Source organism: Tachypleus tridentatus, chromosome 13 (genome assembly GCF_004210375.1).
Source record: "Tachypleus tridentatus isolate NWPU-2018 chromosome 13, ASM421037v1, whole genome shotgun sequence".
NCBI lineage: Eukaryota > Metazoa > Arthropoda > Merostomata > Xiphosura > Limulidae > Tachypleus > Tachypleus tridentatus.
In genome coordinates this window covers 42,936,127-42,954,709 of record NC_134837.1, presented here as the reverse complement: position 1 = coordinate 42,954,709, position 18,583 = coordinate 42,936,127, and the positions used below count along the sequence as shown (strand labels likewise).

At 33.5% G+C, this 18,583-nt stretch overlaps 1 protein-coding gene across 12 annotated transcripts in view; it reads left to right on the top strand.

The window, feature by feature from the left end:
- The window catches only part of LOC143240216 (RING finger and SPRY domain-containing protein 1-like), a 70,941-nt gene that overhangs the window by 14,018 nt on the left and 38,340 nt on the right, over positions 1–18,583 (top strand). For 11 of the 12 annotated variants that reach the window (XM_076482329.1, XM_076482322.1, XM_076482326.1 and 8 more), the window contains 3 exons: positions 5,404–5,569; positions 10,924–11,050; positions 11,238–11,296. In XM_076482329.1, the coding sequence (XP_076338444.1) occupies positions 5,404–5,569; positions 10,924–11,050; positions 11,238–11,296 (352 nt within the window). Of the gene's footprint in view, positions 1–4,275; positions 4,368–5,403; positions 5,570–10,923; positions 11,051–11,237; positions 11,297–18,583 lie in introns of those variants that run through there. The other variant, XM_076482334.1, reaches the window with a different exon arrangement.

The window sequence follows — 18,583 nt, the reverse complement described above, 5'->3', positions numbered from 1 at the left end:
GATCTTTATTCCAAGACTGACAGAGTTATTGGTCAGAAGGGGGTAGTAGAGAGAGTTGATCCCATCCCAATCCCTTCTGGGATTTTATGTTGTTGATGCATATCTCCACATTCTCATATCAAAGTTGTTCTGCATATCACCTGTCTAAACCCAGTCAAATTCTCCTGACTGAACATATGCTCCATTGTGAAGTTTTCCTGTGGATTTGCTCTGTTTGGGTTTTCAATGAGTGATAGATGTGTCCATTTTTCGGTCCTTGATACCTCCTCATTGGTCTTTGGCAATAGATGGGTTCAGTCAAGATTGAATGGGATTGCACCTGCATGCCTTTCCCTCAATTCCTCTGTTATCCAGAGCTCTGACTATGATTCATTCCTCTACTTTGGAGCTTTTGGTAGCCCCATATTGGCTAGTCTATCCATGCTTTCCTCTTCTTCACTATCTTAAAGAGGGTCTATCTCCACTGCTTCTGCTTTGGCCACATCTGTTGAGGCAATTTCAATCCATCATTCTACACACATAATATTTCGAACTCAAATTTCTTTTATGGAACATATGCAGCCCTTCACGTGGCATTGGGGTTTAGCTTCTAAAGTTGACTTGTACATGTCTCAATGTATCTGTTCACACACAATGGTCATTTATCAGTGGAAATAACACATCATTGCCAGTTGTATCTCATGAGAAAATTGAATCAACTTCACCTAAACATGCCCTCTGTTTCTTGTTTTCTGACTTGGATCTAGCTGTATTTACTGTCAATTTATACAAGGCAGCTTTATTGGCTGCCTCTTGTTATTTATGAACATTGAAAAGTTTTTAAATCCCCAGTGCAATCCAACCTTCTCCAGCTGTAGTCCATTTCAAATGGCATTTTCATTTACCCAACTGGAATATTAGGAAAGTATTACTTTTTTTGTCTTGACATCTGTTCAAGCCTGTAGCCTCATGTGCCTAACTCCTTTAGAGGTGACAGAATTTGACTCTCTATTCATTGGGATTTTTCAGTTTCCCAAGATTTATTGACAGTTGCTTTGGAAAGGTGACTTTGTAAATTGATCCATATTGCTTACTGTGAACTTTCCTTATAGGCAAGAAATCTTTTGAGAGTTGCATCTCATCAGATTCATCACATTTCTATGTCTTTAGCTGCTCATTTGAATTGCTCATTGGAAGACAATGTACAGGCTGGTATGTAGGTTTCTTCTCACATTCTTTATACAATTTGGCAGTTTCTTTTTCCAAGGTTTTTTTTGACTAATCTCTGTGGCTGTGTTGCCCAGACAAGCATGCTTTTATCAGTTCAATTCCACATTAACCCATTTAACTATATATACTACTGACTGCAACAGACTCTGTAGAAATGAGGTGTTCTATAAGATTATATAAGAGCTTATCATATGATATTACCATATGCTGTACCATCATGAGTAAAGCTAAGAGATATTCTTCCCATCTCTGTTAATTATGGGATTGAATAAGTCGGGGTTGGTTTGCTTCTAAAAATTTAGGAAACCTAGTTTCTCTAGGGCTGTCCAATGTGCAGTAGCTTCCCAGGTTCTGCAAGTTGATCTTGGGAGTTCTTACCACATCCAGTTTCAAGTCACTAAGGTGGTGGTCAGAAGCTTTTTCTGTAGAGTTTTTGAGTGTTTTCCTCTGTTCTTGGAGAAGGGGGCAAAGTTGCGGGCTCTACTGCTCAGGTCTCTGGATGTTTTTCCTTGGTAGGAGAATTGCCATCCCCAGTTGGAGCCCACTTGAAATATGGGTTCACATTTGATGCTAAGCTATCCAGTTGGGGTGTGCATTGCTCTTTTTTTGCTCAAAATTGGTTTAGTGTATTGTTTATGGAAGAAGGTCCTGTATATCTTCATAATTCCAAATGAGAAGTGGTCTCATTCTTGGTCCTTGGTTGAGCACAATGTTCTATGTGTTATCCATATTTCTGGGGGCAAGTGGAATGCTTCTTGCCCACTCAGTTGGGGAGTGAGGATGAATGTTCATAATTCTGGACCAGATGAGTTTTGTTTCTTTGGTTGAGTTAGGCATACATGATCTCATCATTCTGAGCTTGGGGTGTTGCCTTTCAGGCTTTTTCAGGTGGAGAAGAAAGTTTGTCTGTTTTAATGTTGCTTGCTTTCTTTTCTTGTCTTGATTCTGGTGGTTCAGAATGCATCAGTCTGTGGCTACAGGTTGAGATCCAATCAAAAGTACATCCATATATAACTTGAGGTCCAATTGTTCTAGCTACCAATGTGGAATATAGGAACAAAAACCCCTTAATTCTAACCCTGAGTTGTTGGAACCTTGGCTATACGGTTGAGGCTGGCTGCCTATAACAGTGATTATTCATGTATTATTCCACTCTTCATTCAGGAAGTATGTTGAAGGTGAAGAGAGCATACTTGTTTTTGATGTAGTTCAATCCTCCATTCAGGTACCACTCTAATCTTGGCACATCAGTGATCTATGCAGATTATTTCTGTATGGACAGTACCTTCATCTGCCTCTCCACCTTCTCAATTTGGGATTCTAGTGGCAGTGGAGGTAAGTATGTTTTGGAATTTAATATTTTCCTAAACTGAAAATACATTTCAAATATTACTTAATGTTTAGGGATAACAAAGGACCTGTTGGTCCATCTTGGCTGTCCCATCCTCTGAGCCACACTAAAACTATTAAATAATAATTAAATGTTTAAAACCTTATTCATATATTTATCATGCTTTCTTTTAATCTCACTGAAATTTACTGCCTCCACAACATCTGAAGGTGACCCCTTCCATGGCTCAAATTGTTGCAGCTAAAGAAGATAACTTCTGCTTTGCCTAAATTTACATCTGTGTCCCCTAGTTCTATAATTCTTGCTGTTAAGCGTGAAAAATATTGATGCATCAACATTATCAGCTCATTTTACAATCTTAATTAGGTTAATCAAAACCCTTCTTTTTTTTCTTTCAAGAGGAAACAATTTTAAGGTTTTTAGTCTCTCCTTATGACAACCCCTCATCTCAGGTGCAATTTTAGTCTTCTCTGAACCCTTTCCAATGATTCAGTGTTCTTCCTTAGGTAAGAAGCCCAAACCTGAACACAGAGTACTCCTAATGTGGCCTCACCATTGACCTATACAATGAAATTATAATCTTTTTAGACTTGTATTCGATATTTCTGTAGATACAACCTGAAATTCTATTTGCCCTACCACTAAAAACAGGCTACTGCTTGGAAGGTGTAAGAGACTGATTAGCCATTACACTAAGATTCTTTTCTTTCATGACACTCTTCAGGTTATCCTACCTTTTCTCCTCACTGAAAGCCAGTGTTAGAAACTGGGAGGGGGATCTTTCTTGGAAAAATATCTGAATGAGGTGCTTATATATATACTACCAGGATAGTAGTTGCATTGATGTAGGTGGAAAATATATCAACAAGGATAATTTAGCAGAATATAAAAGACTGGAGCAAGCAAGAAAAAATCAGGTCAATGCTTAGTTTAGAAAGATTGAAACTGTCAGTCAAGTTATGGCTGTAAGTGTCAATAGAGGTAGGTGTTATTCAAAATAAATTTTAAATTTTGTTAAAATATCAACTTGTTGATCTAATAAAGGTTTTTGAAAGTGAGAATATCCTTATATTTGAGATCACACTATGATCAGGCCACTACAGTGCCATATGGAAGATGTTAAGTATGATAATAATAATAATAATAATATAATATGTATAAGTCCTGGAATAAGAGTTGTGATTTACTAAATCAATACAAGAATATAAGGTGATACCAAAAATAATTTAAAATAATTATACTTGAAAAACTTTTGTATTTCTGACAATAAAATGTTAAGATTTTTTCTTATTTAAAATTATATTTGAAAAGTATTATAAAAATTATTGTATAGAATGAAAATAAATCAAAATTAATTATGCTCTAGGTATTCTGTAGAAATATTCAAAATATAGAGGTTTACATGATTTGGTGGAATTTGTGCACAAATTGAAGAGTGTTCACAGTTGAAAGGTTTGAACAAAGCTTGAGATGTCTTCTGTGTATATTATAATGGTTACTAAGTGAACAACAACAAAAAAAAGCATTTCACATTATTTTAATGCCCAGGCTCTTCCAGAAATAACCTTCCAGGACATTCACATTTATGATAACATGTTGTGTGTGGAGGAAATATGATTCACCTAACAGTGCTTTATGCATACTTCCTAAGTTATACTTTATTAGGAAGTAAATTTTATTTTTTTCTATATCCTGTTTATTCTTTTGATCCTTCAACACTTTTCCTGTTACTTCATTAGTTGATTTTAGGAAAAAATTTGATGTAAAGAGTCAACTTTTTTATACATGTTGTACAGTTTTAAATAGTGTAAGTATATAAACAGTTTAGTGTTTGAACATTCAGTTATTTGGCCAATTGACTTGGTTATGTATATTTAGTATGCAGCTGATATACTCTCTGATATGTCAACTTGTATGGGCATAATATACATTAGTTTCTCTCAAAGTCTTTTATTCAAGTTTATTATTTTTGGATTGTTGTTTTCCTTTTACGTTTCACTTTTACAAACTGATAAAAAGAGGCTGATGCAGTATAAATAACCAAACCATATAGAATCATTATTGTTGTTCAACAAATTTGATGCTAAGCTGCTCTAGGGTTACCTACACTAACCATCCTTAATTTTAAAGTGATAAACTAGAGGTAATACAGTTAATTAACACCATTTACTGTCCACTTTTAAGCTATTCTATACCAGTCAGCAATGAGATTGACCATCACATTATAGTGCTTTGTCATTGAAAGGATGAGCATATTTAGTGACAGGTTTTGATCTTATCACCGACAGTTGAGTGCCCAGATCTTACCAGGTTCTGTTTTATTTGTTAGTTTTCAAGTACACAGCAACATAAGGTTCTGTATTTACTATTGCCACAACAGGTATTGAAGAACAATTGTTTTGGTTTATTATCCTTTATACTTATCACTGGCTCTGTGCAAGGAGCTGCAAACATACCAAAAATTGTTTGGAATGTAAATTTAATATAAACAAATTGTAAGTTTTTGCTGTAAAAAATTTCATGTTATTTTCTTACTTTCTGAATTATTGGGGTTGAAGTAGATGATGGTTTAATTCATAACAGTAACTAATAAACACAGCAAACCAAGAGTTAAAGTCAGTTATTTAATAGAAGATAAAAAGGAATAGTAAGTTGTAAGAGAAGAACTACGGGTATTATTGCTACTTTGTTCTTTGGATTCAGCTAGAAATAGGGATGGCTGTTTACATTGTATTGTACTCGAAGTTTGCCAAGCATGCATTTGTTCTGTGTATCATAATAGAGAAAATGTTTTATAATAATAAAAATATAGTTAGTGAACATTGTTTATATCAATATTACAGTGATCAGGAGCCACCTCCATCAATGATGAAGTTACACTACATAGCAGACAAAGAGATTGGCTGGCTTGCTGTTGTCCATTCAATGGTCAATGTAATTCCTATGGATGATCCTTTAGGTCCTGCAGTTATTACCTTACTGTTAGATGATTGTCCATTGCCAACCAAGGTAAAGTGTTTTTATCAATGTCTTAAAGTTTTAATTTAGAGATCCTTTTAAAAAAACTGTATAACAAAGTAGCATTTAGTGAAAGAGCAAGATATTAAAAAAAATTTCACAGTGTAACTTTTATGTGACCAGATTCTTTACAGTAGGTGTTTGTGCTTTATTGGCGATAAATGTTAACAAAAAGCAAACAGCACACAATCCACTTGTTTTAAGATAATGAATTTAAGGTAAGTCAAACATGTGTACAAAAATTAATGATTTTGTATCCAGAATTTAAGTAATTGTCTTTTTGTCAAAGTCCACACAGACAGGCTCAATTACTTTAGAATACCCATTAATAAGACAAATTATCTTTTTTTCTCTCTCTCTTTGTTGTTATAATACATCTGTGAAACTTGATTTAAATATTACCCATTAAGATTAAATGCAATCTAACTTCACTTTCAGTGACTTTAATTTTTTGTTACACACTTTATCTGCATGTATTTATAAATATTCAAAAATATCTGCCTTCTACATGCGTACCATTTTTCCGCTGAAACGCGGATTTCCGTGGTTTTCAAATGGCCAAAGATCACCCACGAGATTCATGTAAATTCGAGGAGAAAATATGAGCGATTTGGGGGCCGGGTAGGTGGTTTTTGAGGAGAAATCGTATTTTTTCAATGTTTATTGCAGAAAAAAAAAAATCTGACCGCCATCTTGGAGGCAGTCTCGTTGCAGCAAGTCTCGTGGTCTGGTATTGTGTGCATACCAGACGATAAAATATTCTCTACGCTCCAAAGAAACAACAGCGATTGAAATGTTTAAAAGGAAAGATGTTCATTTTGATCCTGTAGACAAGAGAATGTGTTAGGACATTAGATCAGCAGCTTCAAAGTATACCTCAAAGCTGAGGGAGAATCAGAAGAAAAGGGCAGAAAGGCTTGAGGCCTATGGTTCTGTGAAATCTGGCCCAGCCACCTTGGCTAAAGAAAAAGTCCAGAAAGCTGCAGAGGCACAGAGAGCTGCCCATTCAGAGAAGGAGAGAAGAAAAGCTCGGAAGAGAGCACTGGAAACCCTTGTCTCGAAAAAGAGGAAAGTAGCCAAGATTGATTAAAGGAAATTAAGTGATTTGAAATTTGACTGTAATTTATGCAGCAGAGCAGAAGTTGATATTAGTAACTGAAAAACATTTTATTGTTATCTGCAGCATACAGTGCCAGTGGTTTATTTTAAAGCATATCATTAATTTTATTTTGAAGCAATGTCAAAGCTTTCCTTGATTTGCTGTTTCAGTTTGTATTGTGAAAGAATGAAAAATATACTGATATTGAGGTACCAGTAATTTACTGACAAGATTGTATAGATGAACAAGTTTTACTGTAGGTAGTCATGCAGAGTAATTTTAAGTAATTTGAAATTTTAATGGAATACATGCAGCAGAGCAGTAGTTGTTGATGTCAGTGACTGTACAAAATTTAATTTCTGAGGCATATCACTGATATGAGTAGTTTAATATTGAACCATATCAGTAGTTGAATTTTTAAGCAATGTCATAGCTTTCCTTCATATGCTGTTTCAGTTTGTATTGTCAATTTGTGAAAGAATGGAAAATTCACTGACATTAAGATACCAGTAGTATAATGACGAGATTGCATAGATGAACAATTTGAACTGTAGGTAGTCATGATTAGTCAAAAGAGTAATTTTATGTGATTTGAAAATTGTATGGAATATATGCAGCAGAGAAGTAGTTATTGGCAATGACTGTTAAACATTTAATTGGCAGCATACCAGTAGTTGATGATGTTATTGATGACAAAAAGGATAATAACGAAATGATTTGTGTTTGAAATATTTACTGAGTTATTTTGGCTTTATTAACTCATATTACTAATATATTTTGATTTAGAAAAAAATTAAACTGAATAAATAGCAAATAAACAATCTTAAATTTCATTTCTTTACTTTTTATTTTATTTGTTAATTTTAGATATTTTGATATATCTTCTAAAAAATGAATGCAAATTAAAAGAATAAATCAATCTGCTAAAAACTGTAAATGAAAGTTATAGTTTTTATTAGTTTGATTTAGTCTTTTAATTTCCTTTTGTTATTTTATATGATATATATTGTGTACTTTCCCAACATTGCAATGTCAAAAAACATAAAGAAATTATGTCCCAGATTGCACCAAATCACACCAAATAGCATCCATTTTTTAAAAATTTCCCAGGGGGCATGCCCCGGACCCCCCTAGTCAGGTGCGGCTGCGCCGTGCTGTGGTGCCTCTGGCACCAGGTTATATACCTTTTCCTCTTTTTTTCATAAATGTCATTGACATGCCTGCTTCTAGTAACAACAGTGTTCCACATAACAAGGAAAACTTCAAAGCTTCAAGTAAGATGACTTCATCAATATTATAGAAGCCTTAGCACAACAGTTAACCTGCATATACAATGTACAACTCATACAGCATTGTGTAATCAAACTTGTTGTAACTATGACTTTTAAAATAATTAAGTGTTAATACTCTTATTATGAAAAGAAGAACATGTAATCATTAGATATTAAATTATTAAATAAACTATGTAATGACTCTTAAACTTAACAATTTTGTATATCCAACACAGAAAATTTTTAAATTGCCAAATGCACTGCTAAATTGTTTTATTTCTAATATACTTATGTGTAGTCATTTCTACTTTCTTAAAATCATTTGTCATTTGATTGGTCTCAGGTAGCAATTGTTTAACTAAATGGCATTGAAGGTACAAGCAAGGAAGGTTGATTCTGGTTTTGTTAATAGGAAAAAGGGTTGGGCTAAAATTTAGTTTTATTTTACTACAACTATAACCAATTTTTTCAAATATTGAACATTTGTTGCAAGCCATAAATGTGTTCCACATTCCTAGTTAACTGAAAACAGGAGAAACATGAATAATTTATATTCAAATGATTCAGGGGTACTCTGGCTATTCATTGTAACATTACCAATTACTGATGCTTTTCTTGGGAAAAAAAAACATCCTAAGTTATCCCACTTGGTTATAATGATTGGTGGAAGGAAAAATAGAAAAAATAAATAACACTGTGTGTGTCATTAAAAGATTGAATTAACATAAAAGTTGATACTTTTTTTATTTACGTGAATTTGTTATTAATAATCTTTGAATGGATTGTGATCATCAATCGTGGATATGTGAATTAATCATACACATCCCATTATTGAAACAAAATTGCATTTTGCACTTTTTGGCAGTGGGTGCATTATAAGACTAACAGTCAAATCCTATTTGGTTAGACAAGTTGGTGGGGATTGCTGTTGACTAGCTACTTTTCCTGCAGTTTATTGTTTCAAAATTAAAAACTTGTTATCAACATGTGTCAGTAAGCTTGTCATCAAAACATAGTTTATAGCAGTTTTTATATTATCTAAGTTATACTTTCTTAATTTTGAAGGGAAACATTCAAATACATTCTTAATTTTCACTTCTCTGTGTCACATGGCTTATTTTGTGCTCTGAAATCTCCCCTATATTCTTTCTTCCCTAATATTGGATACTCTGGTACCCATATAAAGGAAGAAAAAATATATAATGGTGTGTTTCAAAGACAAATTGTAAATAATGGCAAGCCAGAATATAAAACTTGGATGTCTTTCTTTATTGATTTGATGTGTCATCAGCAAGTTTGTCAAACCTGCCAGAGGCTCATCCAGTCTTATAACAGGTTTTAAACTCTTATGTAAACCACGTTTACTTATTTGATGGACATTTTTATAACCAGAAGAGAGAGCTTTTTTATTCCTCTGCAAAAATGTTAGTGCAGTTGTTTCTCTTTGGTAGGCTTACAGGGAAAATTGTCCTCAGATTCTTTGCCTTTGATTGCTGTTGTTCAGTTCTGAATAGTTAGTTACTTTAACCTATTTATAGCTTAGTTATAAAGCCAAGTAAATTATAGTATTTTTGGAGACATTCTATTCTAATGTCTGGTGTATTTTTTATTTTGTTAAATTCATACTTGAAAGCAACATAAATTACTTTTTCTGAAGAACCAATGTTATGAGAAAAATAGTAGGATTACTGAAGTATGGCATCTAACTGCAACTCAGGATTCAACATCTAAAGTTAGCCATAAATTAATGTACCTTAATGTGTGAGTTTTAATTTGTATTTGTTGTTTTGTGTTTTATAACTAAAAGTAACTAAAATGTGAAAATAACAAAAATAAAATAATAATTTTAAAATTTTATCACCTGGCTAATTTTAGCCTACTTAAGCTTACATGCTATGTGTAACTCGATCAGTTTGTGTAGTTTATTTGGGGGTGAGGGATATGATATGAAGTCTTGCTGTAACTTATTGCTTTTCACAGAGTAGTAAACAGCTTTCCTGAAACAGAGTCTAGCAATACAACAATAAAATGAAAAAAAACAACATTTATTAAAACGTTAACAGTTTATTGCATTTGATTAAAATAATTATATTGAAAATTTGGTTACAAATGATGCATTAAAAGAAGAAAAAATAGGTATTGTTCATTATTTTCTTTTTTGTTTTTATCCTTTCAGTTCACTTTACATTAATGAATTCACAACAGTTGATATTAAGGTAGAGGAAAATAACACAGAAGTTATGGTCATATCAAAACAACATATATTAAATTTGGAATTTCTAGAAGTTATGCAAATCATATATGAAAAATGTAACATGAATATAAGGATTATTTTTAACAAGAATATCACCTTTTACTCAGTCTAACTCAATAAAGACTTTGTAAGTTCATAGACAAATCTTTGGTTAAGATACTTTAGTAAAACATATGTATAACAGTGTCTTGTAGTGTTTACTCTAATTCTTTATTTAAAACAATTTCGAATACTGTAACAATTCAACCATTTGAACTGCAAATTTAGATCTTTATTAGGTCATTGTAGGATGTCCTAGAAGAAGATATATGATAAAACAAAAATATGGTTATGAAAGATGTTATAGGGCTCTCTACCTAATTTGTTTTCACCATAGTTTTAATCCACTTCTGGTTAATTTTTTTTTACAACAACTTTTGAGTTTGTTTGAAAAATGATTAAAAGAGAACTGATCTAAACTTCCAAGTTATATGGATAGATGAACTAAGAACAAGAAAAAAAATCTCAGAGTTTAGGAGAAACACTTTTCTGAATCAATAAACGGATGTGATTGTGTAACAATTTATGAATACAGAGAGAGAGTGATAACTATATATACTGTAATGCAAAAGTGAACAAAAGCTGAAAACTTTGGGCATTGTTAAACTCCATTATATTTCTTATGTTTCTTGTTGTCAGTTGTAAAGATATTTTTTTATGTATTGTGGTTCTCATTTTTCAGGAGTCCATAATTAGTTTATCACAAATGTTCAACTTATCTGAAGAGGCAGCCAGTGAAGGGAAGAATGAGCCTAGAAGACATCGAAATATTTGTGTGGTTTTGGGTTGTATTGCAGAAAAACTAGCTGGTAAAGTGAACAATAACAAATTAGTATTTTCTGTGTGTAGTTTAAAAGTTTTATGTTTTAAGGTTACAGTGCTTTACAGATGCTTACCTATGCTTATGTAACTTAAAATATTATTATCATGTAATTAAACAAATTAGTTAAATTTTGAGTCTTTCCATTTGTATATTTTCATGTTTTCTCCTTTTAGGACCTAGTAGTGTGTCCCTTCTTACAAAAGAAACTTTGGAATATTTAATCAAAAACCTGGTAGGTGATTTACAGCTTGTTCTTCATTACTTTTTATATACATTTTTTAACCTAAATATTTCATTAGTATACTGTAAAAACAAGTTATTTCAGATGGGTTTCTTTTTTTGACATCTGGTTTCAAACTATAATGGACAAATTAAGAAGAATGTTGAAAAATAATTTGAGAAGGTAACTCACCTTCTCACACAGTGTAGCTATCTTCTTTGTGCATCTGCCAGAGAGACTTGCATATTACTCTCCTTGAGGCAACTCCTGTGTAATTTTGTATAATTTAATAAAAATTATATTGTTGCATGATAAGTTTCGTGATTTCTGAAGTGGTTGTCATTTATATTTATTCCTAAGTGAATGCCATTGTTTGCAGTTATACTCATGATGTGAGAAAAATACGTAGGTTCAAGAAATTGAAATAAAAACTCTAATTCAAGCACTTTTGAAAAGTGAACCTTTCTTCTTCAGGGGCAAATGTACATTATACCTTATTTCCACAATGGTTTCAAGAGGCTTGTTAACTGTCAGGGTCATTGCAGCAGTTGTTTAACATGTTAAGAATTACCACATGCTTAATAGGCCTCCTGCTTCTGTCTCATCAGTTGTATTTCTTTGTTCCAAGTCAGGAATCATCTCTTGGACTTAAACCTTTACCTGATTTGCTTTGTGTAGTACCTTACCTTTTATGAATTAATCTTAACTTTTCAGTTTCTTTTAGGATTTCATTCACATGTGTGTTCTTTTCTTTTCTTTTCTTTATCTTATGCTTGTGCTCTTTATTTTTTTTCTTATTCCCTGATCCACAATCCTTGTGGTTTTGTTGTATCGTTTTTTTTATTTGCTATTAAAATGTGTACAGTTTATTTTCCTTAATAGTTTCTTTCTCATGCCCAAATGCCTTGTCTCTTTTGTATTGGTGACTCCTAAATTGTAGGCTTTCTTCCTTTCTCATTCACAATTCCCTGTAATTGGTATCTGTTTGTACAATGTGGAGATTGGGCTTCTTACCTTTTATTTCACTGATTTCTCATTTTCATGTTTCATCTGTTATTCATTACCCTCCTGTATATTTTTTATTAACACTGCTTTTTAATTGAAGCAGTTTTTCATGGCATAGACATTTGTTCCCTTTTCTATTTAGCTTGTTCCACTTCTTCTGTTCTATTCCTCTGTTTTTCTTTCTCAGCTGTTGGAATTTATGTTGGTTCATATTCCTCTTTACTATACTTGTTTCTTATTATTATTTATTATTATATTGTATTAAGATGGAATTTGTTTACCATAATCATGTCTCAGGACTATTTCTCCATTTGTGAGATTATTTTGTTTACCCATTCTTCAGTGTTTTCTCTCATCTTCTTCCTTTTTCAGTGGTTACTCAGTTGGAAAGGGTGGAGGATATTTATCACATCCACTTGATCTTTTGTACTTTTCGAAATTTTCTTCTTCTCTTCTCTCAACTAAGTTCAGCCTTTTCTTTTTCAGTTGGGAGCTATGATATATCTGGTAACAACTTTCTCTTCCTACCCAAGAGGTTTTTTTCTTCAATTTTGGGGAGTTTGACTTACCTGGAGTTTCTCATTCCTTGTGGTGCATGCACTTTTATTTTTCTGTAGTGGATCTTATGCACCCAAGGTTCTTACAGGGTCCAGTGTCTCTTTTTATGAGCCTCTTCTTGAAGAATTGTAATGGTAACTGGACTGTACCCATATTGTTTCCTGCATTCTCTTACCGACTCTCGGTACTTATCTCTTCTTTCTATGATTTCTGGATTTAAGCAGGACTTCTGAAATTTGGATGCTGTAAAAGCATTCATTCTACATCAATGTGCTTTGTCTTCTCACTATTTGTTGGGCATATTCCCATTTCTGTCCTTACTGGTAGGTTACATGGTCTTGTTCCACTCATTCCATTCCTGCTTCTTGCTCCAACTGTTCCAGAACCACTTACTTTTGGGCATTAGAAATACATTTCTGGGCCTATTCACATTAGTTTGTTGTATTTGTCTGTCAATTACCAGGAGGTTAAATGTTGGTGATGGACTTCCACTTTCAGTCAATCCACATTCTATCAATGAAGTAGTGCTTACACCCCCCACATCTTTTGTGGAGTTTACTTTTTGGCTGGATATGCCTCTCTTAGATGCATTTGTCATCCTTCTTAATTCTCTTCCTCTCTTAATGCCACTTATTTCTGATATCAACTCTTTCTTTATACTTATTCTGTTATCTCCTTTTTATGACCTTTGGCTTTATACACTTTTCTCTTTATTGAGCCCTGCTGTTGACACCTCTTTGACCAGCTCAGCTTTGGTTCTCTTGAAATTCAGACCCCCCCCCCTCCCCTTCCTCTCTGCATTATCCCCTGTTTTTTTACTTCACCCACATACATCTCTTTTTTTATTATTATTATTGAGGAATATGGGTACCTCTTTTCCATTTCCACTTATGGAATTTGCCAAGTCAGTTGCCTGTTGGGGCAGACTTCTCAATTATATGCTATTTTATTTGTCACTCTTCGACTGTCTTTGTTTATCAACAGCTGTGGTAAGTCTTTTGTCATTGGTACTTCCATCACTGATTTTTTCCTGGCCATCATACTATGAACCACCTTTCTTTTCTTTTTTATGCAACTGTTTTTTAATGGCTTGTTGGTCTCTGCCTTTAATAGTTGTTTGGGAGGCTTTGTCCGTGGCACTTCATCTTTCTCAGTGGCACAAGGTTTTTCTTTCCCTGTCCTATCCACTCTGTTCTGCTCGTTCATCTTTCTAGCCTGAATCCTATGCCTGTTTGAGAACTTAGTGAAATTTTTCATGATTTTGTGTTTGTCCCAGTTGAGCTGTAAAGTTCTTGTCTTTTCTATTGTTCTTCTATCCTGATTTGTTTCCAATTTCTTATTCTTGCTTATGATTACCATTCTTTGAATGTCTAATCTAAAGATGCCTATCACATCCTCCTCCACAGTACTTACATACTTCTGTCCTTGGACTGATTCTTCTTTCCTCAGACTTTGCTTGCTCATTGGGTTGACTATACTTCTTTCCTCTATTCTTTTGTGTCTTGTTGGACTGTTCGGTATGCTTTATCAGGAACTCTAATATTTTGTTTGGTTCCCATCTTAATTTGTCTCTATCTTTGGACTCCTCTCTTTTCCTATTCTTACTGGATAAGTCCATTAACTTCCAATTGGTACATTTGTCTTGGATTGTGGATACCTGCAAACTATTTCACATTTCTTTTCCATTTGATTTGTCACCTTTTTTCATTTTCTTGCATCTTTTCTTCAATGGTCCTGAGTGGTCATGCAGACACACTCCAACTGCCCCTGGGTGGCCACATGGACACACTCCACACATTTGTCTCCTCCTCTACACTTTCTCACTGTTTTATTTCCTGGTGGTTTTCAGTTTCCACAGCTTGTCATTCTTTGATCTCCATAGTGATTTTGTGAAAAATACATAGTATTTCTCTTTCAGAACCTCTTTTTCATTTTACATGATTTCACTAGGTGTATAATTTTATCTTTCTGGGATAATTACTCAGATTCTGTTTCAAGCCAGGAGGACAAAGTGCTCACAATATCTGCCCTGGCTCTACCTATGCCCAGTGTAAGATGGGATGTTCTACAACAACACGGGGTATTTTCATAGTATACGTATATATTCACCCAGTTATCTAATCCAGACCATACCTATTCATGGACTATTGTGGAAAAATCCAGCCCAGGGAAATGTCCTTCCCACTTCTCTAGCTTTCACTAGCTGGTTTTTATAAATAGGATTTCTCAGTCACTCATTACATTATATCTAGTAAAAGATTTTTCTGGCTGAAGGTGTGATGGAAATCTGAGCAGTTCCTTGAGTCTTTCTAGTGCATTCTCCCTCAACAGCTAGAAACTGGTAAGTGGAGCAAACCATGGAAAATCCTTATTGGTTGATTCAGCACCTTGAGCTATACATAGTATAGTCAAGTCACTTGTGTCCTCCTGGAGCTGAAGTCTATTCAGTGAAGTTGAGGTCAGCACTCACTTTACAATATCATAACAAATAATTTATATGCCCTTTTCCATCAGCCTGTGTCTGTTCTGTAGGGTCGGGGTAAGCACACAACTGAAATTATAATACGTAACTAATATGCACTTCTTGTCTTTTTAGTTGAGATGAGTAAATACTATGTGAAACAAAACAACATAACTGAAGTATCCTTCTCTTACAACTCATATGTCCAGTAGTCTAATGGTGGAATTAAGGTGAGCAAACACATTATACAAAACTGCACTGCATCATTAATGTGCCCTCCTGCTACTTACGTGCACATCCTTGGACAGTCATGTTCTCCTTCCACCTGGCTGTGCATTACGTGGAACTCATTTTCAAGTGAAGAGTATACCCTTTCTGAGATTAAATATGGTTTCCCGTGAGTATGTCCCTATGAAGTTCCTATAGTTAAGTGTCTCAGTCTATGGGCCTTCCTTGAGCATTTTCTGGAGGGAGCTCATCCAGGTAAACTTTGTGCTAGCTTTTCCAAAACTTCAGCATGGATTCTAACTAAACTGTGTCAGAGGTGTGTTATCATCTCATAAGTTAATATTTTCCTTTCCTGAAAATTTATTTTTGATATAAATCTTCACAAACACACAAGTGTGTCTTGGGGGTAATGTAGTTACATGTATCTTAGCTTTTATAAATCATAGACCCTTGATCTCAACACTTAATCCTCTCCTCACGTGTCAGAGGTCATGTTATCAAGTTTCTTGACTTGCATTCAAAATTTCATTAAACTATTTCATGAATTTGTGTCAGTATATTTGGTATGAAACTGTAGATTATAATTAAATTTTTATTATTACACATTATTTAATTTCTTAATTTTAAAGTAAATATTAAAAAAAAACACCTGAATATCAATTTTTGAGTATCGTGTGGTGTTTATTAATTAAAATTATATCTAGTTAGGTGTTTGTGATGTACAAATATAAAGTGTATAAGGGACTCAAGTTACCATTGTTGACAAGTTAGAATATAAAATACGAACCTGCTAGCTTTTCTGTTTGCCGAGATATTGCTCCTGTACTGAATCAAACAGTGGCCCTGTTCATCTGTTTCCATTTTTGGAAACATTTCCTTACATATAATTACTTCTGTCTGTAACATGTGAATAATCATTAAAAAGCTAAGAAGGTCTCCCTAGTGATTTTCTCAAACATTTTTACATTTTATGACATCAAATTTATGTTGGTAAGTTGAGTCTTTAATCTCCTCAAAATTTCATATTTTTTAGTCCCAAGTGCAATTTATTTACTAAGCATGATAAATTATAGTGAAATTCTATGGTGTTGATATAGTAATTTTTTATTATTTTTTGTTATTTCAAGTGTACATAATAAAAATAAAAAATGTTATTTCATTTCACATCCTCCACGTACAAAAATTTATAAAGTTTATCAACCTTTGGTAAGCAGCAAATGAGTGCAAAGGTCATAACTATAAGATGTAATTGTTTGCTATACCTATTTATTTACTGTTCTATGTTTTAATAAACTTAAGTTCAGGAACTTATTTGTAACTAGTAATAGTGTATATACATGTAGTGTATTATGACTGAAATGTGACTGTATTTTACAAAATAGTAGTTCACTAAAACATGGCCAGGACAAATAACATAAGTGCACATGTGCCACATCATTGTAACTTCTGTATTGTTAGCCAGGAATGACTCATAGGCCAATATAATAAAAATAATAAATCTATATATAAATTTATATTGTTATGACATTTAACCCTCTCAGTACAGGCTTGGCTTATATGACTGACCACATGATCTCTTTTTTTTTTTTTACTTGTTTAAAGTCTTTTAATTTTTAATACTTATAACTTCCAATATATGTGTATATCTTCATAAAATTTAGAAGTATTTCAGTTTGGCAGACTTTGATCAGCTTTTCTCGCAATTTCCTTTTTTTCTCTTTACTGATTATTATATCACTGATCCAGATCAATTAACACTCATCCTTGTCCCTTGTTAATCTTATAACTCAAATGTGTAATATTTGTCTTTTTTTACTGCAGTTGTTTCTTCTGATTCTTGAGCAAGTTTCTTGCATGCAACTCACTTTATAAGATTATTTATTGCTCTTTCTTCCTCAACTGATTATTTCATTATTGCATATTCTTCCTGTTTCTGCTTTGTGTTGACTCTCAGTTGACCTCCCCCAAACTTCATTCTCCTTGTGTGTGTGGCATGTGGTTGGAATTCTTTCTCTTTTGTAATACTTCTACCCCTTTTAACATATTATTTCCCCAGCTTGTAAATTTTCTTCTTTTACTTTGACTTTCTTTAACCTCAATTTGCTGTTCACAGATGCCTTTCTGCCTGGGGGGGATGTAGTTTTGGTTACTTTCTCAGTGTTCTTGAAATGTATTCTTTTCAATAGGCCTTCTATCATCTACTGTCTGAACTGTCTGAACATCATCTTTAGATCTATTTTAACAATTCCATTGTTTATTATTATTATTCTTAAGCTTCAGTTTTGAACTCATGACAGCAAGATTTGGTTGTTGAAATTACATTTATTGAAAACTTTGACTGTAATTGCATTGACTGTCTTGCCTGAAAAGAATCTTTCTGACAGACTGGACTTTACACCTGGGGTTTCTGTAAATTTGTTTCCACATTTGGATTTATCTTGCACATACATTTCTGATTTCTCTCTAAACCAAGCTTCCACTTTTTTGATCCATACTTCATGATCCTGACAGTACTCCCTCAGACTTATTGGTTCATCCTCTTTCTGTGTCTTTATCTTTCTCTTAAACTTCTTCCCAGATTGCTGTGTAACTTACAGCACCTCTTACTGTGTTATTCTCATTGCCCTTCTTTGGCTATCTCAATTATGATTTCTTGTTTTTTGTCATTCCTAGGGTAATTTATCTGTTCCACCTTGGAAGTTCCTCTTTTTCAGTTTCAGATATCTATCCTTCCTCACTTTTTTTTCCATGCCTTCTTCATATGAGGCTTTTGTCCAGTCCTGTGCAAGATGGGCAGGTTTTTACTTGAGAGTACCCTGTTTCCTTGCTTGCATTTTTCTTAGCTATCCACTCTTGATTTACCAAAAGTGGTCCATTCATCAGTCACTTTCTTAAAGTTTTCTGGCTGTTCCTTTTTTTTTTGTGTGTAACCCAGCTTTATAAGGGCGATCTGTTCTATTTCTGTGATCACCAATTACTTCTCTCTTTTTCCTTGACCTTTCTCCTTCCTCTATTTCTTACAGAATTATTCCAAGCTTTTCTAATCA